The sequence below is a fragment of the Nipponia nippon genome, unplaced genomic scaffold, assembly GCF_047370975.1.
Source record: "Nipponia nippon isolate SJK-2023a ecotype South Korea unplaced genomic scaffold, ASM4737097v1 scaffold_4, whole genome shotgun sequence".
NCBI classification, from domain to species: Eukaryota; Metazoa; Chordata; class Aves; order Pelecaniformes; family Threskiornithidae; genus Nipponia; species Nipponia nippon.
Window position 1 is genome coordinate 121,955,455 of NW_028262358.1, and position 23,314 is coordinate 121,978,768.

General features: G+C 41.3%; 1 protein-coding gene across 2 annotated transcripts in view; it reads left to right on the plus strand.

Annotated features, from left to right (window-relative positions):
* Positions 1–23,314, plus strand: part of TFAP2D (transcription factor AP-2 delta) — a 53,847-nt gene that overhangs the window by 22,326 nt on the left and 8,207 nt on the right. For both annotated transcript variants that reach the window (XM_087775181.1, XM_087775180.1), the window contains 3 exons: positions 524–642; positions 7,895–8,036; positions 15,540–15,653. In XM_087775181.1, coding sequence (XP_087631307.1) covers positions 524–642; positions 7,895–8,036; positions 15,540–15,653 — 375 coding nt within the window. The remainder of the gene's footprint in view (positions 1–523; positions 643–7,894; positions 8,037–15,539; positions 15,654–23,314) is intronic.

The window sequence follows — 23,314 nt, forward strand, 5'->3', positions numbered from 1 at the left end:
GTTGGAGCTGGGTTCTACATAGACATCTACATTTGAGTAGCCATCTGGCTTCCTTTTATAGTCAGGTGAGAGAGATAGGTAAAGTCACCTCATTCTAGGCATCTGTTTAATATCGTTCTAGAAGTGCATGTTTCTCTCTTGATTGTCTTGGGAGCCTGGGGTGGCTAAATCAAATATAAGCAACTGCACTGTCAATATTTATATTCAGTCATTGCAATCCCAGGCTCTGTGCCCAAATCAGGACCATGGGTACCACTAGGGGGAAAGCTGTCTGAAGATCTGATGCCCCTGTGACAAGCATTAAAATGTCTAACTTTGTCAAAGGACCAATGTGAAAGACTCTCACAGTGCGAGCAGGACGTTAAGAATACAGCTTTGAAGGATTTTCCATTGATGCCATTAGTGCAGGTATTACCCCACATATTTGTCAATAAGGTGTGTACAATTTCTAGACTTATATTAACATGGGAAAAAAGTGCAGAATAAAGACAAGTTTCTCTCTCCTACTGTTCTCTCATGATAGAGCAAAATCCAAGAATGGAGGACGCTGCTTGCGAGAAAAATTAGACAGACTGGGCCTGAATTTGCCTGCAGGAAGAAGAAAAGCAGCAAATGTTACACTCTTGACTTCCTTGGTAGAAGGTAGGGTTTATAATATTGCGATACAATATAAACATAATTAAAATGTTTCCTTGTATACAACAGTTTTCAACCACAGTACTAAATCTGTATTTCGTATAAAGAGGAGAACTGACTTGCCTAAAGCCACAGACAGAACAAGTGGCAAAATGGAAGTTCACTCTGAGATGTCTTGGCTCCCAGCAAGTGGTTTGGTCCTGCAGTTTCCTCAGCATTGATCTGTGCTTTCTGTGCTGGGATCTGACTTACAAATCGATGATCCAAGTGTTCTTGTGAGAGAAATGAATGTCTTATACCAACTCTACAAGTAGGTTTGTTTATCCTCCTTTTTTTTTAACTTGTGAATTTCCTGGAGCTGATCCAAAAATGTGATTTTTTTTTTTCCCCATAAGAAGGCATAATATTTAGACAAGACTTTTCCCCACATACATAAATGAATGAAATCTGTTTTAAGATAAACTCTAGACAGGCCCAGGAGATACTTTCTTGGCCTTTATTTGTTGTTTAAATATCATTCACCAAATACTGCTGGGCTCTTCAAACCTTCAGCTAGGAGATGCAGGTTCAAACCCCTCAGGCAAAGGGAAGAAACTCTACCTGAATCTTTTCTATTCTGGGTGAATCCACTAAGTACTCGGTTTGTTGTCTGGCTGCGAGTAGCAGCTCTGGGAATTTCAGATCCCTCCTCCTTGATGTTGAGAGCGTTCAGCTCATCCTAAAGGTCAGCACCTTCTAGGATCATAACCTGAAAAGTCCATACAGATCTAGGCAGGTAGGCTGAGGTCTCAGCATATATTACCACAGAATCACAGAATTACAGAAAGGTTGAGGCTGGAAGGGACCTCTGGTGATCTTCTAGTCCAACCCTCCTGCTCAAAGCGGGGTCAATCAGAGAGGTTGCTCAGGACCTTGTCTAGTCAGGTTTTTAATATCCCAAAGGATGAAGAAATAGTGCTGAATCCACAACAATGGATGTTTTTCACCATCTAAGAGGAGGGGCTAAGGTTCTCAGGGGCCACTGAGCACAGAGAACAACAATGGGGCTGCTCTGAAATACAGGTGTGTCCATATCACACCTGCTTGTAATAAAGAGAAAGCCATAATGGAGTTACAGGCTTAGCAAAAGGAGTTTTCTCCCTGACTTTAGAGGAGTAAGGGTTGTTCCTACCCTCACAGTCCTTCATGCATGTTAGATCTTAGCAGAGAAGAATAAACAGAGCTATGTGGCCAGCTACTCATTCATTAGAAGAGACTGAGAGTGAGGAAGCCCTCTTTCAACTGCTGGCCTGTGACTGATGGCAAAGTACCTTTACTGTAAGTCAGAATTACATTCCTTTTTCACAGAGATGGAGCTGTGCTTGCATCCCTGCCCTATACTCAAAGCCAATAGCAAACCTATTATCAAGCCTATGGTATTTCTTTTGTTCTTGGACTGCCTTAATGTGAGTCCTAAAGATATATACTGAGGAGACTGAACTCACTTTGACAGGGACCTGTTTGCCTAGATATCCTAATCATGAATTTTGTCTACTGGAATTTGTGGAAAAGGTACCACCATGTGTGTTAACATTCTGACAGAAAACAAAATTAAGCTCATTTTCTGTCTATGTAATCAATCCTTGGTCAAACATGGCAGCACTCATTGAATTCTTTGTGGTATAAGTTGTCCTCCCTTTGTACAGGCAGATATTACTTCCAAGTGGTGTTAATGTGTAGCATGGTTTCTGCAAAACCCATCCCTCAATGGCTCCTGCTGCTGGAGGAGGCAGAAATGGAAAGACACAGGCTTAGTCCGGGTTTTAGAGGAGAAGAAAACATGAAAACAGCATTGGCTTTTTCTGTTTGATGTCAATATACAAATTGACATGATGATTTATTAGTCTTATTAAATCCCTAAATACCAGGTGCACTGTGTGGACTTCTTATAGGGACCTAGGATTGTGTCACTCTTGATTACTTTAGATGTTTCTAAGTTTGTTATTAATGAAGGTCCTCACAGTCTTCAATGTATCAAGGCCTTTAACATATATCTCTGTAAGGTAAGATTGTGGTCAACCTCTTGAATATCTGTTTGAGGTAAGAAAAGGCAAAATTAGTTGCATGGTGATTAGGTATATTGACCAAAGCTGTCTTGAAAGTCTCTGGCATGACTAAGACTTCTCTTCCTCTAAATAAACTAAAATCATTGAGTTTTGGGGAGTACTGCTGAGTTCAACAGAGGAAATGCAGTAAATTTCTGGGCTATGGTGGTCATATGAAGGTCAAGACTTTGTGAAAATTATCCTGTGGCCCCTTGCTTTCTGCAAACTTACTTCTTTTGGGATTCAGCATGGCTGCTGGGTGTTTACTGTTATTCCTGTTTTGTTCAGATTGCATCTTTAGTGTCTTTGGTAGGGACTTCTGGAGCCCGCAGTGGGAATTGTTTGTCAGATTGGTTCTGTTCTTTACGTTGTCATCCACATGAATCAGCACAATGGGTTGAAAGACAGACTGAGCTCAGCATTGCAAGACTCTCCACAGCAGTGTGGGACATAGCTTTGTGCAACCTGTGGGTGAGGGATGCCCTCTAGTGCCTAGATTAGATGAAGGGAAGGGTCATTTTTCTTACCAGCTCTAAAAGGAAAATTCCTACATTTTTGTCTAATACAATAAAGGCTCCTCCATTAAATACCAGCATTGCCAAGCCTAAGCATTGCTGCTGGCTCAAAGGAGTCAAAAGCCTCCCCAGTAGGAGCAAGAAAGGATGTGAGAAGAGGAGAGACGTCCCCGTCTGTTTGGACAGGTCTACATATAAGGCAGAGACACACCATAAATGTTATTGCAGATGCAGGTAAAAGCAATGCATGAATGAGTTTAAAACCATCAGATTATTTACAAAAATCAGGAAAAGCACTTACAAAAAAATTCTAGAATTTGTTTTCTTGTCAAACCTAACTAAGACACTAAATTTATTAGACATAGAATTGACTGCATTCATCATTTGGGGACCAAAATTCTTCAGAAAAATAGGTCAGTGGTTACTTCTTCCACCCTGCTATCAACTGTCACACTTCTCCCCCACCAGCCTTTGTTTAAATATCCTTCCACTTGTTCCTCCTCCCTTCTCACCCTACAAATAGAAAAAACTTTCCTTCCACCTCCCGCCTGTCCCTCCTCCCCCTGGGCAGCATTTCTGCTGGGTAGAGCATCTGGAGGAGGCAAAGCCGAGAGAGAGTAGGAGGTTCAGATGCCAAGTGTCCCTATCCTGGGACACAGCTTCTGCCTTCACTCTTGCTAGACCCAGGAGATGCCCACGCTGCTCCTTGCGCCTGCCCACAGAAGCCTGCCAAGGTACACGGCTGGTCTCTCCACTGAGGTTTTCCAGAACTGTCTCTGCCAATTCAGCTTCAGCAACTGTCCTTTTCCATCATGCAAAGCTCTCTGGTCAATTGTCACATTATATAGGAAAGGCAGCGCTGCCTATAGCTGCAAAACCATGTACTGGATTTAAGGAGAAAGAGTCAATGATCCCCGACACCTATTCTTTCTCTCTGCAGAAGGAAAGAGCTGGGGATATTGCACATAGGGAAATTTGATTTTAGATTAAAGCAAGGCAACTGGCTATAAAAGCCAGGGATTTTAGGGGTTTCTACCTTTAGTATGACTCCTCCCTGATGTAAATAATAACTAGGCAGAAGATGGCAAATCTAGGGTAAAAGAAAAGAGGTCAGTTCACCCACATTTCCAACATTTCCACATTCTCCCCTAGAATAAATGTTTGTCCAAATTATAATACAGAAAAAGAAAGAAGATCTTTTATGACATTTTGTACAAACTGCTTTCCCCCACCAATCAGACTTACTTCCTACTGTACAGTAATACAAGGGACCTTTATTCACTGAGATTAACAAAAAATAATACGGATGGAAGTATATCACAATCCACTTCTAAATACCAAATCATCATTTGGTCCAGGTTCAAAATGACATCTTTGCTCAGCAATGAGATATGAGAAATCATGTTCTGCAGAGTGTTTTCATGTCCAGATTTGTATTTTTATTTAGAATTTTATGTTGTAATTTAGAATGCCTACTCCTTGTTTCATATGGATATGCATGCTTATATGAATAAATATGCATAGTTCTAACATGCATTCATAGTATGCATCAGCTTTCCATTTACAGAAAAATATCTTTTTAAAATATATTTAAAACATTTTTTAATTTATTATTTCACAAAACACAATAGGTACATTTGTATCTACATTTTTACCTACCTATATCCACAAGCAGATAAGTCATTTTGTTTCTTTTTGCTCATGATTTTATCTCTTCATATACCATTAACATTCAATCACAATCACAGCTCCAGGTAAAATGGACAAGTTTTGTACTTTTATATAATTTCCTCAGATCATTAAAACAGTTTAGTACAATTTCCTCAGCTCTAGTAAATAATATACACCATCTTTGGAAAGATAAGTTTGAATGACAATTCATATTTTCATTCCCTTTTTTTTTACATTAAGTGAAAACATACAAATTTCAGTCAGTTTGTTGTTGACCACGTTAAATAAATGCCCACATTTCATCACATAAAATTTTGTTCTCTTGAAGAAACCAAGATTTTTCCAATGGCTAAATGTTTAAATTCTTTGCTTACTACATTCCTTGTATTGTTACTTGGGTCTGACTGGGCCCAGGATAGAGCTGTCTGGAGAGTGATAATTCCACCCGACGACAGCTTCAAAGGGTTTGACTTTTATCTTCGTTCCATGCTGGCATGAAAACAAACCTATCAAGTGTTTTAATGGTGTTTGGTTGAAAAGCAAAACCTGGTGCTCTTCTGCAATCGACTTACTCTTTAAGTCTTTATTTAAGGAAGAGTAAAAGCGTAGCTGAAATAGAAATTTTGAAGCACCTCTACAGAAATTTCAAAGCTATGGCTTAAATTTGTACCCTTTTGTACCATGAAGAAGTCTGGGATAAATATTTTAAATACAAAACTGGCAGTCAGCTATATGCCTGTTCATTCAGACTCACTCTTAACATATCACTGAAATCCATTTTAATTTCGCTGAAAATTATTTTACTTTTCCAGAAGCTGTAAACTAATTGGGAACCATTTCTCCTTTCAACTCAGAGATAGTGGTTGCTTATTAACTACTTATTCTTTTTAGGCATTCTGGAAATCATGTTTAAAAAAATGCAAATAATGCAGGTGATTTTGAGTATAATCTTCAATTTTTGCATGTAAAATTGGTTACAGCTACAAAGGTAGTTGTTGACTGGTGTCAGTAAACAAATTGCCTGGAAGTAGTGCCTGTATTTTACCAGTACCTGAACTCAATTAGGTCAGATAAACACACAACAAAGTATTTGCTTGTGGAAATGAAAGGTATGTTTCTGGTAAAAACTCCAGTGAGAGAAGGGGAGACAATAAACTCTGCAAAGGTGGAGAATAGAGTCTGGAATAGAGGTTCCTTATGCCTCATGCTGCCCCTGGCATAGGACCACTGCTCCTGTGGAAGCTTCCATCTTCCTTAACTTGGCCAGGTCTGTGCAGAGCAGACCCAGACTTGCTGGGAATGGGATTCATCTCACCATCTCTATTGTAGGTATATCTGTCCTCTCATGTCACATTGTGGTCAATAGGGAGAAATCAGCACTTCTGAGTGATTAGCAATTAAATTTAATTAATAATTAAACATTTTGTTAGGTCACTCAGAAAAGCTGTGGAACCTCCAAGGTTGGAAATATTCAAGACTAGGCTTGAAAAGGCCATGAATAACCTAATCTAAGGCTAGGCTTTCAACTGAAGGTGATCTCCTGAGTTCCCTTTTAACCCGGACTTTTCTATATTTCCTCCTTCCACTTTTGCCTTCTACTTCAGTATGGGATGATACATGCTTCAAGTGCTAGTTTGTCTCCATTGACTTGAAATTATTAGGTCAGATGTCAATATTGACATTTAATCAGATGAATTTCACTGCACAAGTTCTTAGAGGGAGGTGTTACAGGTCCTGTATCCCTCCTAACTGTTCACCTGGAGCATCAGCCTGGTCTCCAAACAGCCAGGGTCTAATGCCACATGTCATGATGGCAATCAAATACACAACTCTGAAAAAAATAAAAATAAAATAAAAAAACCACAACACCCTAACCCCAAAACTATTCTGGAGTACGTCTCTGTTAGTCACTTATGCAGATGTGCTTCAACGGACACTTCTGGTAGCTGACCTGTTTCTACCTTCTACGATGAGATGTGAGCAAGTGTCATCTGGAAGTGCCTCTTTCCCACCAGGGAAAGACTTAGGCACAGATGTTCATGCTCCAGGCAGCTGTGTTTGAGCAGATAAATCCCGCACCAAGGCTGTCAGAGTCACAGTACACAGGCCAGAGTGTTCAGTAAACCCTAAAATAAGTTCCTGGGTTCTCTAAGCTAGTGGAGAGGGGCAGGTTCTTCCAAAGGTATTTGGCACCCAGCATGGAGTTGGGTTATAGTGTCCAGTCTCTGTAGTGAGGTAGAGTTGCTCAGTGCCTGTCTCTGTCACAGACTCTCACAAAGCCTAGTCAAGCCACATACTCCCTTTGCCTTAATTTTCCCATCTATAGAACAGCAACTGTGATCTTCGTTGCCATCCCTTTTTATTTTGTCTGGTCAATTTTGATTGCAGCCTTTTTGGAAACAGGATTGTTTCTTGTGCTCTACTTTGGGGTCTGCTCGTCTTTACTGTGGGGCTCTTGTACCGTGCCTGCTGGCTTAACCCCTAAGCAAATATGCTGAAATGTATGTTATGCCCACAGCTCTCTCTTGGGGTGGAAGGCTGTTCTTCCTTTAGAGACAGAGAAGTAAAGCACCAATGGCTGAATCTGAGTTCTTTAGAGTGATTTATTCCTACCTTCCACTAATTTCCATGCCTTAAATATCAATGACGAACTGGGCCTACAAAACTTGAGCAGCTGCCCAGTACTCACTGGTGGCAGGGGACGGAGCCAAACCCAAGTGTCTTGACTAGTATTTTCTCATGAAAGGAATATCCTCCTTATCTTCTGTCTGGCACCATCTGATGACTAAGCATGAGCAGACCAAATGGGATGCAATCTGTAACTGAGATTGGGAAAGAATGTCTGCAGAAGTCATTTGTTATTGTATTTTTTTTTTTAAGTTGAAGAAATTCTGTAAGCATAATAATAATAATAATAATAATTATTATTATTATTATTATTATTATAACAACCTTAAAAACTAACTGACCCATTTTGTTTGCCCACAGGGGAAGCACTACATTTGGCCAGAGATTTCGGCTATACCTGTGAAACAGAGTTCCCTGCCAAGGCGGTAGGAGAGCACATTGCCAGACAGCACATGGAACAGAAAGAGCAGACAGCAAGGAAAAAGATGATCCTAGCGACAAAGTAAGAAGGGAAGGGAAACTAAAGAAGAAATCTGTCTGTCACTTCTCCATTTTGGATCTGGGGGCTGGGGGAGGGAGGAGTGGGAGTATGGAGCTGGGATTGCAGTGACTGCTATCACAACAGTACTCACTGACAGCAAGTGAGAGCAATCCTCTTTAGAGATGCTGTAAGAGAAACCTTATTTACTGCAATGAGGTTTTTAGTGGCTGTGCTCTCATTGCCTGTGGTTAAGGAGGCACATACATCTTCTCAGATGCTTTGGTTTAGATGAGACATTATTACATGGTAAGATCTATAGGACAGAGACTGGCTTTGTCTCCTGTTTGCATGTGAGCGGGAGATCTAAGCTTATACTGAGGTACTAGTCACTGTGGGATAATTATCATTAGTCTACTGAGGGAGAGATGGTTTGCAAAGGGACAGATCCTCTCTGGATGGAAATTGCAAGAGTTCCCCTGAAGTCAAAGGCGCTGGAACAATGTACACCAGCAGGGGAGCTTTGCTGAAGCCATTAAAGACACAGAGAGACACCTGACTTTGCTCTAAACAAGCCACTCACCTCCCTGGAGCAGTAACATCATGTTAGGATAACATTTCATCTAGGTTAATTAGTCTTGATGAGGGCAGAATTAGCCTTCATGAGCCATGGGAAACAGGAATAAATAGTCTGCATGGAACAACGTAGACCTACACTAGGTGTGTGGTATGCCTGCATGGGGTAGCCTTGAATATAATCATATATAATCACACTTACTGCTGTGTTACACAGTGAGACTGCAGGAGAGCTGAGGACAGAAACCAGAGCTTTCAAACCATCATCTGCCTCTTTCCCCCAGAGCTGGAAATGTTTGGGAATCATCCAGGCTGGGATATATCCAACACAGAGGGATTACCCTGCAGTAGGGGAGAAGGCTGAGCAGTCACAGGATTGTCCTTTGTATCCCAATGTCCTTCTGCTTTGTCTATTTGTGGGGAACAGCATTTCTGGCCTTGGCCTCCCTCTTGTATTCAGAGCTCTCTGCCCTGAAGTCACCCAGAGATGACATACATTGAAACATCTCAGGCTTGTGAATCCCGTGAATATAGCCTGTGATCCTTCCCTGGGGTGATAAGCAGAGCACCCTGTGGCCCAGGGGACATTTGCTCATTGTGAAGGTGACGAGAGACCTCATGCATCATGCTCCTAAGTCCTTTGTAGATTAAAAGGAACAATATAAGTGGAATATGATCTTACTCTTACCTACATCCACATTTGTTTTAAGGGCCCAAGAGGTTTCAGAGACACAAGAATAAACCAGCTGGCAAGAAGCAGCTCTTCTCTGCAAGTTGTGTCTCCCCATGGCTGTATAGCCCATTAATAATCTGCCCCCCTAACTATGTAAGAGCTGATTTTACTACTGGACAGTACAACCTAAGTAAGAGTTAAGACCATAAGTTGCCCCAGCTGGAGGATTTGCCCCATTTATAAAACGTTACTCAACCATAATGATACAAATCTTCCCCCTTCTTTTCTGGCTCTAAGGAGGGATCACACTGCCATGGATTGTAACATTCTGTGGGTAACTGTTATGTCCAAAGGCTGGCCGACTGAAAGACACTGCTCTGAGTCTCACTACTCTTTCTCACCCTCCCTTACTCCTGAAGCAGAGAGCCGTGGGCATGCATTACTCCTAACCCCCACGAACTTTGGGGTTGTAGACTGTTATCCTGCACTTGTAAGTAACCAAATTACTTTTTCCCCCGCTTCCATCAGTTAAAAGCACCAGCAAATTGATCAGAGAGGTCTGTCAATAACACAAGGATAGGCCATATCCTACTGCAGCCTGTAACAGGGACAGATGGGTCAATCTGTGTGCTACTACTGCCCTCTCCTGCCTGGAAGGAGAACAGTGAGTTACAGACCAGCCCTGCCCAGATACTACAGGAGACACAGGTCCATGACATCGTAATATTAGCATGGTATTTCCCAGCCATGCTTCCATGTGTCTGATAGTAGGTACTCTACTTTAGTCATTTGTCAGGAGTTTCAATTCTTCACTAGGCACGCATAATCTCTAGGTTTGTAATTTCAGTAATTTCACAACTGCCCTGCCTCATGTGCTTGTGAGTTATGACACCAGAAAAAGTGGTGGAATGTTATGCTGTCACCAAAAACAACACTAAAATTCCAGGGTGGTAAAATCACTCATTTCAAGCTTTTCCTATGGAAAGAAATGGAGTGCCATTGCCTCTGTGTGTGGCCACTGCCCACTCTGGGACAGAGCCAGAAGCCCACAGAAGTGTGCCTTTGACAGAACTGGTGAGAACTTCCACAAGTAGGGCCTTGAGGAAAAATAAGGGGAAAGAACAAAATTATTTCCACAATTCCTACTATATAGATGAAACTCCATTCTGGATTCAGACATCCAGCTTCAGTGGCTTGATTCAGTTGCCCAAACATAGGCACCTACTGCCATTTGAGATGAACTGGGTTATCCAGCTTGGTTACCAGCTGCTGCTCCAGAAGCACACAGGTCTCTGTTACTGTGTTGTATCTGCCAGTTATTATGGATATCTTGGATACTATATATCTATGTGTGGGTAACTAAATAGAGCCCTTAATGTCTACAGTGCAGAAGTCTCTGGTGTCCAGTAGAAGCTCCCAGTGTTATCAAGGGCATCTATACCTTGTAATCAAGCAATCCATCCACCCTGAGTGGAAGCAGTTCAGCTGCCACGTGCAGAGCTGTGGCCCATGGGCTAGTGAAGACTAAAGACTGCTACTTTAGATGCCAATAGCCCTCTTTAACACATGGAGGTCACTAAGCTTGAGGTAACACTCTCTTCACTGCCCTTCTCAGCCCTACCTGGTCTGAGCCTATGTCGATAGTAACACAGTGAATGAAATCAGGACCATTTTCTGTCATGGAACAAATCATGTTCATTGTGTTAAACTACCTCATCTTCCAAAACTACCTCTTGGAAATGGTGTCTCACATTTGCTAACTCAGGACCTGCCTAGGACAGTACTAGTTGATGCAATAAGATGGTACCATGGCCTGTTCTAACAATTTGATGGTCCAGACAACGAAGAATCAGAGCCTTACCTGACAATTGTCAAGGGGAGAAGAAATGATTGGGCTGTGTAACCAGTATACAGAGCTGAACACAAATGAGAGCAAGGGCAGGATGGGAGTGAAGCAAGCTTTGGTTAAGAGCTGAAAGGATAAGAAAGGGGTAAACAATGGGAAAAGCCATTCTCCTATGATTCGCTCCACTCACCTCCTTTGACTGAGTAGATGGTCTGGGCACTCCAGAGCAAGATGCTTCAAAAAAACAAGACTGAGTTGTGATAGTTCTAGTGACAAGGTGTTGATACTGGCCTGTTAACCCTAGACTCTTTAGAAAGGCTTCAGGACATGTCTATGCAATCCACACAGGAATGAAAAAAAAAAAAAAGGAAAAGCTGGGACCTGGTTTTAGAAGGTCTTTAAGCATGGGTTAGTTCAGCTTGCAGAGGTGTGGGAGACCCTGAATAGTTTTACAACAGGGGACAGAACCTGATCAGGTTGCAGCTAGGACAGACACAGAACTACTGAAGGGCACTTGATGGAGAGGCACACTGTCCTACGGGAAAATCACAGAGTATCACAGCACAAGGCCTTCCACGTGAGACAAAGGGATAGATGCACATACATTTAAACAGACCAAAGCAGAATAGTGTGAATAACAATTTTATTTTGGGGGTGCTTACAGCCAGTACAGAACAATCAACATCTGGCTCATGACACTATGTGCTCAGTTTACTAGTTTTTGAAGAGTAACTCTGAGATTGGACACGCAAGACTTGCTGAGCATCTCTCTGATATCTGATCTTTGGATACATGGCAGCTCTTCCACACTTGGAATATATCAGACTCATGGGCACCCATTTGCCCCAGTCCTGTACTCTTCACAAGGCATTTGTTTTGGCCACTGGTAGCAATAGGATCATGGACTAGATGGGCTCTTGTTCTGATCCAGTACAGAATTTTTTATCTTTTCCTGATCATATACTGGAACATCTGACCATCTATCACAAATTATTAGGTGCCTCCTTTGCAGGAGTGACCAGAACTCTTTTCCTTATTAATCTGTGTCCCCTAAGACAGCATAAGCATCTTTCTTTGCTTTTTCAAAGTCACAGTTCAACTTAGCAAATAACTGTCAGCTCCCTCCCTGTCACTACCCCAGGTGATGTTTTATTGGTGGTGGAGGCTCTGAAATCCACTTTGCCTAGAAATCCCCTTGAAAAAAGTAGGTTACTGCCTTTTACAGGTTTTCATGTGTAATAAAAAAGTTTTTTCTTTTCTTTCAGTCTGCCAACACTCAGTAAAGACTTTTGACATGTGAAGATAGAAGGGAACTTAATTGCACACTTGGTTCTGACACTTTTCTTTGTCAAAACATAAGAACTTTTAAGATGAACTTTTTCAACAGGTAGAAAGTAGAGGTTGGAGGAAGGAGAGAAGAGCGGTGCTGACAGGGCCGACTGGGGATACTAGATTGTTTAGAAGCCAAAATGACTGACTGTTTTCAGTTGTTGAAAGGAACTGTTTTTCCTCTAAGGACCTGATTCATTAAAACTGTATGCTGCATTTACATACATTTCTGCTGAATACCTCTCTTTGCCTGAAAGGCTAAGACGATGCTGTCTTTTCAAGCAGTCGGTGTCTAGGTCCATACAGATGACAAGCATTTATAGAAATCAGGCTTGGATGAAGTCCAGCAGCACAGCAGGAAATAGTTTTCTGCATCTCCTCTCCTCTTAGTCAGGAGACAGCTGTGGTATCCAAAGTCTATGTCCAAAACTTGCAGAACAGTGATATAATGAAGGGTAAAAACAGGTTAGAATAGTTTCATAGAATCATAGAATATCCTGAGTTGAAAGGGACCCACAAGGATCATCGAGCCCAACTCCTGTCCCTGCATAGGACAACGCCAAAAATCATACCATATGTCTGAGAGTGTTGTCCAATTGGTTCCTGAATGTTGTCAGGCTTGGCGCCATGACTGCCTCCCGGGGGAGCTTGTTCCAATGCTCCACTACCCTTTGGATGAAGAACTTTTTCCTGATGTCCAACCTAAAACGCCCCGGCACATCTTCCTGCCATTCCCTCAGGTTCTATCATTGGTCAACAGGGAGAAGAAATCAGTACCTTCCCCTCCTCCTTCCGTCGTGAGGAAGCTGTAGACTGCGATGAGGTCTCCCCTCAGTCTCCTCTTCTCCAGGCTGAACAGACCAAGTGCCTTCAGCTGCTCCTCACACGGCTTCCCCTGTAAACCCTTCACCGTATTTGTGGCTCTTGTCTGAACACGCTCTAGTAGCTTAGTATCCTTTTTGTACTGTGGGGCCCAAAACTGCACACAGTACTCAAGATGAGGCCACACCAGTGCAGAGTAGAGTGGGACAATCGCCTCCCTCGACCGGCTAACAATCCAGTGCTTGATGCACCCCATGACACGGTTGGCCCTCCTGACTGCCAGGGCACACTGTTGGTTTGTTTCCTTGCTTGTAACTGGGCAGTGAAAGACCTTGTAAAGATCAAGAAGCTGAGTTTACCCACTTATTTTCCATCACGCCCCTATCCCAAAGGACAAGAGTTACAAGGTGATAATGAAGAACTTGAATTTTATCTAGGACCACATGTGCAAAGATCCTTCTAACAGAAATCATGGACCACAGAGATGCTCTTTAGTATTAGAAACTGGCTCCAGGTACAGTGATTGCATCTACGCTAACAAAGTAAACCACGCACACACTGGATCATGAGATTGCAATTGTCTGTATTATTAAAATGTTAGAATGGCTCCTTGAACTCTCCCAAATATCTTCTGGGTGTGTTCTGGGAGATAGCCCACACCAGGGTCCATTCTCAGGAAGCCACCCTGTTTAGGAGGCTAGAAAAGCATAACTATATGGATCTTATCAGATGGTGACAATTTGCATGATGGTATGAGAATGACCCCTGCCACTGTATACTTTACTAGGTGGCACTGTTTACTAGGGTACATGTAGTCACAGTGACCAGTATTTGGTCAACCCACTGAGTGTCAAGCTAGTATCAGGGAACTCAACTGAGTGTCCTGAGCATCTGGTGGGCATCATGCCCCCCTGGCCCCACATTAAGTGCCAAATTTGCAATATAGTCAATGGAGAATGGTATGCTCATTTGGAGAAGTCCCGAGAGAGAGACCCAGACACTTCTCCTTTTTTTGGTTAACTGTATCATAAAATAATTGAAAGTAAGTGGTGTCTCTATTCATCTATGGTCCAGATATGGTATGCACTAAATGGACCCAGCTTGGTTTGTTTTTAAAAAAAACCCACATTGGTAGAACACTCCTAGACTAATTTACAAACTACCCCAAAACAACAATATCACAAGAATGAGAAGACCTTATTTTCAGGTCTCTGTTAGTGTTAGATCCTATACAGGGTTATCCCAGGGGATGTTTTTAACCCCTAGGTGCTGAGGCATCCTGAAAAGCAGAGGGAGAGGGAAGACAACTAGATCATCCATCCTTTCCAAAGAAGTTGGGCTACTATGCTGGTGGGAGACTGGGCAAGACAGAGCCTGAGTTCCCATTGCAAGGTGCCGAACTGGGGTCCCAGGTCCTACCTACCACAAGTATGTGTTGTCCAGGAAACCATCATTGAGCAAAAGTGGAGATGATGGGATTTGCCTCACTTGCCTGTCTGTTGTGTAGTCACTGACAGCTGAGTCACTGAGCTCCTCCTACAGGCACCAGACAGAAAGAGGCACTGTTACGATGCAAGCCCTCTGGACTGCTATAGATATCTACTTTAGGCTGCCTGATACATCGAAGAAATGTAAAAAAAAAAAAAAAAATTAATGTTTCAATAAGAAATTTAAATACTGGTACTGGGATGAATTCTCACTCTGGACAGACCTGTGGGAGAGGTCTCAGTTGAGGATCCATCAGTCCTTCTGCCCCAGACTCTACAAGGAAGAAGAGTATGGACACAAATGGAAACTAGGAGACAAAGGTAGCATTTTTCTTCACAACTCCTAGTGCTCCATTTGTCTTAAGAGTTGGAGGTCAAGAAGGCAAGGCCAAAATGGCCAGGACTTTTACTTGCAGATAAACCAGTGCACACAAGCAAATGTACAAGTAGTAGTGTATAACCATAACCCTTGCTTCTAATGTAGGTGAGCTAAGCCAGACTTAACATTGCCAAACTGGGTCCAATTCAGGAGAGAAATCACATTTTAAAATGTCAGTGTTAATATGGTTCCAGAGGGGTTCCTGATCAAGAGACTCTGTATGTTGCTGGCTCTGAGAATGTGGGGCAGGGAGGCAAGAGGGGGATTCGTTTGCCTTTAATTTCTTTAACAATGCCTCTGCCAAACATTTCTGTTATGAATGAGATCACTCAGGATAAGGTGACAGTGTTATGGGAATAAGCTTTATGGAAACGATTATACCTGTCTTATTTAAGGATTTCCACCTTCCTTTTAGACAAATATGTAAAGAATTCCAAGACCTTCTAAGTCAAGACAGATCACCCCTCGGATCCTCCAGACCGACTCCAATATTAGACCTCGACATCCAGAGACATTTAACACATTTCAGGTATGATTTTGAAAGACAAACAATTAACTTAAATCCATAATTTTGATAAAGACTACATATGATGTTATAATGGTATTTGTTCCTTTACCTAGAAGACTATTTAATGTCCATAATCCCTCTGTTATCTGTGCTATTAAAAATGCGTGTTTGCTCAGCAATGTAGTTCAGGCTAGTTGCATTCACACTGCTTCTAGGACCACAGTCTGACTTTGAGTAAATAATTTTCTACATCTGCTGGCCATATCTCCCCATCTGACCAGAAAGTTGCCTTGCTCTAGATGTGAGCCAGATCACAAGCCAACCAGAGAACTGGATGGTCCAGAAATGTAGAAACTCAAATTCAGAGCCAAAATGACAATATTGATAAATCAAACCAGTAATAAAAGGAGGAACAGTTAGGCTGCATCCTTACCAATTAACTAAATAGTTCCAGAGCCTCCTCTATGCTACTGAGACCATTTGGCATCATCTTACCATGACCATACTATTAATTCTTTGGCCTCCAAAGCAGACTACCTACTGGAACAGTGTCATCGCAGTTATTCCTGAACAACACCCTGGAAAGGTCTGGGAGAATGCAAGCTGGCTCAGATCAAAAAGCCAGAGACTGCTAATATATTTAGACTCAGTTCCTGGGCCCATGCCCTAGCAATATTTAATTTACTGGTCTAGACAGCCTAAGAATTTGTTATGAAGACAAGGACCCATGGCACATGCACACCAAATCCAAAGTTCATCAGAATTTTATCTAAGTTATGGTTAAAAGTGTATAGACAGTTTGGTATCAGAAAGATTTACTAGCCCAGGAGTTGCTGCGCAATTTCACATTTTTGCTTTAGGCAAAATAGATACAGTCAAGAGTGAGATAGGAACTTCCAGAGGGCCACTTTGAAACAGTGGGGTCATCTAAGATATTTATCAAAGATAAGTGTGATGAAACATCCTAGAGATGCTCCTGTCTTTGCTCAGACCACAGAGGGGAATACATGACTAGCCGAGGCTGCAGATTTTTTTTTTTTCTAGCCATTAGCTGATACCTGAAAAAATCAACATGTAAAGAACTGTTCCAGAGAGTTGTTTACAGACCATAACATCAAGCAGGCTCGTTAGGCCTATAAAGCCTTAGAATGATGTTGCATATTCTTTAGCACAACCAGCTGAGCCACTCTTCATTTAATGGCTGAATAGACAGCTTTTGTGCCCCAACAGCCCAACATCTTTTAGTTATTAAGATTCTGATAGAGCATGAGGCACCCAGCAGCCAGGTGGTGTCATACCTAATGTTTAGTCCCTCAGACTTTGAATGCAATCCAAAATACCCACCATCCGACCTCTTCCATCTATCTGTTGGGGGGTGCAGGGAGGCAAGGATAATGCCTAACCCACAAATGCAAACATTCCTGTTTATGCTTACGCATACCTGTGGGCATCCTATGCATATACAAACACATCTAGACAACTCCACTTCTATTCTCATGTAGTGACGTGCACACACATACAGATATCGCCTACGTCTATGTATACTATGTATATTGCCCCAAGCAATTCCCAGGCACAAGTCAGCCTTATCTCAGTCACGAGGATGTTCTCAGTTGGAAGCTTAGATACAGTCACTACTTTCCAGGTTAAAATGCTTGAATAAGAGAGATGAGGCCAGGCTATGCTAGATCACTCATGATCAGAGGAGGATCCTGGGCACTCCTCACTTCACTAATGCAGGTATAGGTGACTAAAGGCATCCCCTAGCTTCAGTCTAAGAACCTTAGGATGATTCACCTGCCTGGTGAATCTAGGGATCTAGGGTCATTTTAGGTGTAAAAGGATATCTTGTCTCACATTCATCTGCCACTCCTTTAGTTCAAGGGTCTTTTGTGAGTCCTGCATCACATCTACCAACCTTATAGATGCATTAAATGTTCTATGGCATCTCTGGTGACATGAGTGAACCTGCATGCTCACTTTCCATCCTTCCTCTTGAAGTTGTTCCCTTTTGCAGAGGAAAATTTAAGGCTGGACTGAGAATGAGAGCCCATTAATATCTTTATCTAGTGTAGTGGTTTCTGCATTAAACAAAAGGCAGAGTTCTGGATCTAGGATCCTGCTTTATTCATTTCACACTTAAGTCTGTTGATAAAGTATCAAACTAGCCTTCAGTCTAAGGATCAGAATTTAGGACATTCCTCTAACTGGACCAAATGTCCAAAACACTAAATCAGTATTTTTCTTGATTTTAGACCCTACCTCTCTCCTGTTGAACGGAGTGTGTATCTACTTCTCTCTTCCATTCCACTGTTATATTTGAGCTTCCTACAGATTCAGCCAGGAACCTGAAAATCACACTGACACGTGTCTTCTTGTCTTTGCCTTCATAACCTGCCCTTGCATCAGAACAGCTTTGATTTTTTTTTTATTTTTGGCAGAAGTCTTTTTTAGCTCCCCAAAATCTCATGAAAACTAGAGTTACCAGAAAACCCACCAAGAATGACCCACATTCTGTGCTGGAAAGCCAAAAAATGTGACACTAAAAACTTACAAGGAGAAGACTTGCTGAGATTATACTCGAGATCTGTGTGTGTTTCTTGGCTTACATATACAGACTCCCTGACCTTGTTAGTCAGCTTCTTAGTCTCACTTTCTTCACTTGTAAAACTGAGTATAGACATACTATCTATGTCTGCCTTTGGGACACTCGTGTCTGTAAGAATCTGTAGTGTTTGGAAAGTTCAGATATCCTACTGATGTCATCCATTATATAGGGAAAGACAAATACCCGTTGATTACAGAACTTAGATTTAATCCTTTAACTTCACAGTTACCTTTCATCAAGATGCAAAATCACATCCAGATCATCTATCTTATATATAAAAGATAAAGACAGCAAAACAGCAAAGGGAAAACTACTTTCTTGCAAGTTGACACTTCCTTCAGTGCAGAAACCTTATAAAAAAAGACAAAAAATAATAGACTCGGAATACTAAAGCTAGATAATGAAAGCAATCAGCATCCTCACAAATTATTCTGTGTTTTGCCTAGCCATCCAGCTGACACCCTTCCTATGAAACTGTTTGAGACAAGAGTTTTGTCGTTTAGCTAGTCTCTGAGCCTGGAGCTGTCAGCCTCCTGCAAGTGCCTGGCATCACACTGACAAGGTGACACGAAAAGCGACAGGCAAGAAACCAGAGGCTCAGACTTTGGGAACAGTGAGAAAGTAACATCCTTCTTTCTGAAGGGTAAAAGGGAGCAATGAAATGGGAACCTTTCAATGGGTTTTGAAGTTCAACATGTTTTTTAAATTGTAACAAAGAGCCAAGCCCAAAGCCTTACTGGGGGGTTCCCTTTACAGATGTGCTTACCCCCCTTATATATTGCTCTCTCTTTTTTATAATTCTTTGCTTATCAGGAGGTAGAGCAGCTGCTGTCTTAATTCCAGTCATCTTGATTAGCAGTAGCAGCCTTCTGTTTGGGTGCACGGACTGGAAGAAGCCTGGTGTGCAATGAAGTTTGTGGTGAAACACCTCTGGTGCCCTCTAGAGTTCCCTGACTTCCATGATCTCTCTCAATCTGGCTTTAAATTCAGCTAGCTGAGAGTGACAACACTGGTTCCTAGTGCTGAGGTACTAGTAATCAACAAATTGTTCCTTTCTTTTTTTCTTTTTTTTCCCTTTCTTTTCCTTGGCTCTTTATTTACCAAAGGCATTACAGTTCCTTCCTCTGGGATTTTTCCCTCACTCCCTTTCCCAGGGATTCCCTCTCTGATCTTTCCATAGCAGGGATCTGATCACCTTCTCCTGCTCTGCTTATGACCAAAATCCTTTTGGAAGAATTGGGGACATTTTTGTGGTTAGAGTGTGAATTTCTGATATTGTCAATGATTTTTATCATGAGTCTTATGATACCATATTCCCTTATAATCACAATTTATAGAGTCAAGAGAACAGATGAGAATCTGTTTTCTTTTCTTTATCCTCTTCATTAACAAATAAGTTCCATGATTACCAAGGAAAAGGCAAAGATGGAAAAAACCTTGGGTGGCTTGATTTGTTTTTCAACCCAGCACTTAAGATTTCTTAAAATATTTAAGGTAGTCTTGTGTTTCTCCAAAAAAAGAATGCCATCCCCTCATTTCCAAATTACTAGGTTATAAAGTTGCATTGTCCCTTGTCATCAGCACGTTTATAATGCTTACTTCTTGGTCTTTCTCATTTGAGGAGGGCAATGGGGCTTCTCAGCTACGTTAGCTGCTTCACTGGAAAAAGTCTATGCATGGTAGCAAGTTGGATGAATCTCATTCATTTCTCTGCCTTCCCATAGAGCAGAGATGTGACCATTAACTAAGTGAAAGGATAAACTGAAGGAGCTGATAGCTGTGTGAGGGACATACTCACTCTTTTTCAAAAGTATCCAGTTATCTTGGATCCATGATCTCACTGGCGTGTTTGGCTTCACAGGTAGTAATGGGCAGTGAGGCCACTATTCATCCAGAGTTAGCTAGAACCTCATACATCTTTTTATCATTCAAAACCAGCAAGTCACAGCATTATCCAGTGTTTATTTGGAGGATATAATGTGCTATGCTGGAAACATTTCTGGCCAAACATCCAAGAGCTTCTGTGAGCACCATGTGCACCACAGTGTCGCTGATTAATCTTTGGTCTATAGCTCAGAAACATTTCATTGTCACAGTCATGGATGTTTCATATATGTTCCCTGGGCAACTCTCCTAGTGTGGAAAATCAGTCCCAAGGTCTAAAATATACAGAGCTGAAATAGAATATTTTGGAAATATGGGACATCAGCTCTAGCACTCTCTTCTTACTTTCTACATTGCTTTTACACAAGGTAAAAAGAAGTCCATCTGTTTAGAAGAACATGTCCTTAATACACTTGTTTGGTTATGAACAGAAAACAAGCATGAGAGCCTACTTTGCAAGGCAATTTTTGTATGTGCTGTTTGCCACTCAGATCCTATAGACTATTTATCCCTGTAATATATAGTGGCCATGTTCCAATGTTTACCTCGACTATCAGTCTAACTTGTGTCATGGTTAGGCTTACTGACCTTCTGAAATAAAGTTATCACAATTTAATTCTCCAGGCAACCTTCACAGGACAGACCTTGAAATCAACAGAAGCACCTCAAAGTCAATATAGGCACCTCTAACTTGAGATGTTGCTTGCATAAGTCAAGATATTCAAATATTTTTCCATTTCCTTCACAGCCATCAAAAGTCTTATCAGATCTTATTATTTGTCATCTGCCATGTGTTGTTAAATTTGGATAATCATGAAGTGGTTTTCATGTTCAAAGTTCTGAGAAAGTCCAGCCAATAAGATCAAGCTTGCTTTTTCTTCATTATTATTGTTTTAAAGTATTTATTTATTTTAAACGAGGGTGTAAACATTCAGTGCAGATGGCCTCTTCCCCCCCACCGAGAGGGAATCTGTTTCTTTTGCCTCATGTCGGAGTTTCACCAGCCTCTGGGGTATGGGGGAGTCCTTGAGGTAATTGCCAAACGAGACTCCAAGCCTTCAGGCACACTTGGATCTTTTCACTTTTAAGTAAGGCCATCATTAAAACATGAGCAGACATAATTGCATCATAGCGCTGGGCAGAATTGTAGGCAGGTCTGGATGTCCTTAAGCATAAGGATTTATAATATGTTGGCCTGATATTCATTGTCTTCTTTCTGCAGGTCTCCATGCACAATACCAAAATCAGAAATTTTAGAATAAAGTTAGTTTATAGGAGTTGCAATGAGATGCGCTACAAAGCTGAGAATACCCAGAAGACTCCATTAAGAATCCACCATGTTTAATTTTAGGTTTTTAAACCCAAATTAAAGTATTATAATGAAGCAATTCATTTCATAGGTGTGGAGCATACCAAAAATGAACCAATTTCAGTAGGAGCTCAGTTAGCCTGACAAATCAGGCAACTAAATTTGACTTTCAGGAAACACATTTGAATGCTTTGCCATTAATCTTCTGTCTGTCATCTCTGATTTAAATGTAAAATCAGATTTTCTCCCCAGCTTGAAACTTACTTTCTTCAGCAAAGGGAAATTATCCAACTTCCTTAGATTTTTCGAAGACTTTAACTTGCAGAGAAATAAAGTCCACCAAAATTAGAGCAAGGGGAATTACTGATAAAAATGTAAGATAAAGTAGAAGGTAATATCTCTCTTTTTATGCTCATTACTTAAAGTCAGGCTAAAAAAGTACACCCTCACAGGAGCCTGGCAAGGAGGGCTGGTCAGAAATTTTCCATAAAATGGTTTCTCTTAATAGGTTTCATGGGAAAATTATTAGGCTTTGCATATCCCCATCTGTGGAGAAGAATATGTTCATCAGGAACTGAAAGTAGAGTTGCCGTGAGACTCTGCAGCACAATTTCACTAAAATAGGGTTGGCTTTTTTTATAAGAAATACAATGCTACCTTGAAAAAAACTGCCGTATTTGATGATTAGCGGTACATAAGAGGCTAAACAGTAAAGGAGATAGATCCCTAACTCACCCCACAAAATCCTTTTTCTACGAGCACTAGTTTTCAGACCAGAAGTTTAAGATTCTGCTCAGGATAAAATACCCATATCTAGGTGTTTCAATATAAGCTGGATGTCTAAGCGTCCTGTGTAGTTAATGAAGATCTAGGACAAGATATATCTGAGTAAACAGTAGCATGCAGCCCCTTTTTACATGCTATTAGGTATGACATCAGTCGTTGCCGCTTTAAAAGGGTGCTGTTCTCCTGTAAGCCCTCTGCATTACCCGTTCACCTGATGCAGGTGTCTTGTTACCGTAGGGCATCTCAAATAGCACCAAACATACATTTTTATTCAGCTTGATGGAGCCCTCAGTGTAGCCAAAAGAATGGTGCAGCTCACCATAAAGGAGACAAGTCCATTTCATGTGCTAAATCATTCTCCAGACTTCTCTGACTGTATTGAATAAAGCTCCAGGGCTCAATTCAGTTGCCTAAACATTGGCATCTAGTGCCATGTGAGATACACAAGGGTAACCTGCCTGGCATCAAAACACCTAGAAGCAAGGTGGACTTAAGTCCTATATCATATCTAGCAAATCTGTGCAGATGTTTCAGATGTCATAGGACATCTCAAATCACTGTAAACTCTTATACATAGGAAACTACATTAAGTACCCTTTGATGGTAATGGGAGTTTAGGCACTGTTGATGTATACACCTACAAGTCGGCACCTACACTTATATACCTTAATATCAGATTTTGTCCCATTCTGGTATTTTCTACAGTCTTGTTCAGCATTTGAGGACATTAAAGTTTTCTATCCTTGTTCTTAGCCCTACAGATCATTTCTGAGACAATCTCTGTAAGTTTTCGTTGTAGTATTCCCACTTTACTCTTCAGGGTGTATTGAGCTATCAAATGAACACAGTACCAGTCCGTTTGCTCAGGAGTCAAAAGGTTAAAAGAGAGCAGGCTGGGAGATTTCTATTCAATCCTTTGTTAAACTTACTATTTACATCTACTGGAAATTAATAATTGCAGATATTGCATATGGCTCTTCCTCTTCTCAAAATGAGATTGCTGTCACTTACCCTACTCTAAATAGAGAAACTTTTAAAATAGATAACTAGTTTCTTTTGCATGCAAAATCATAAATATTTTTATATATTTCTCAG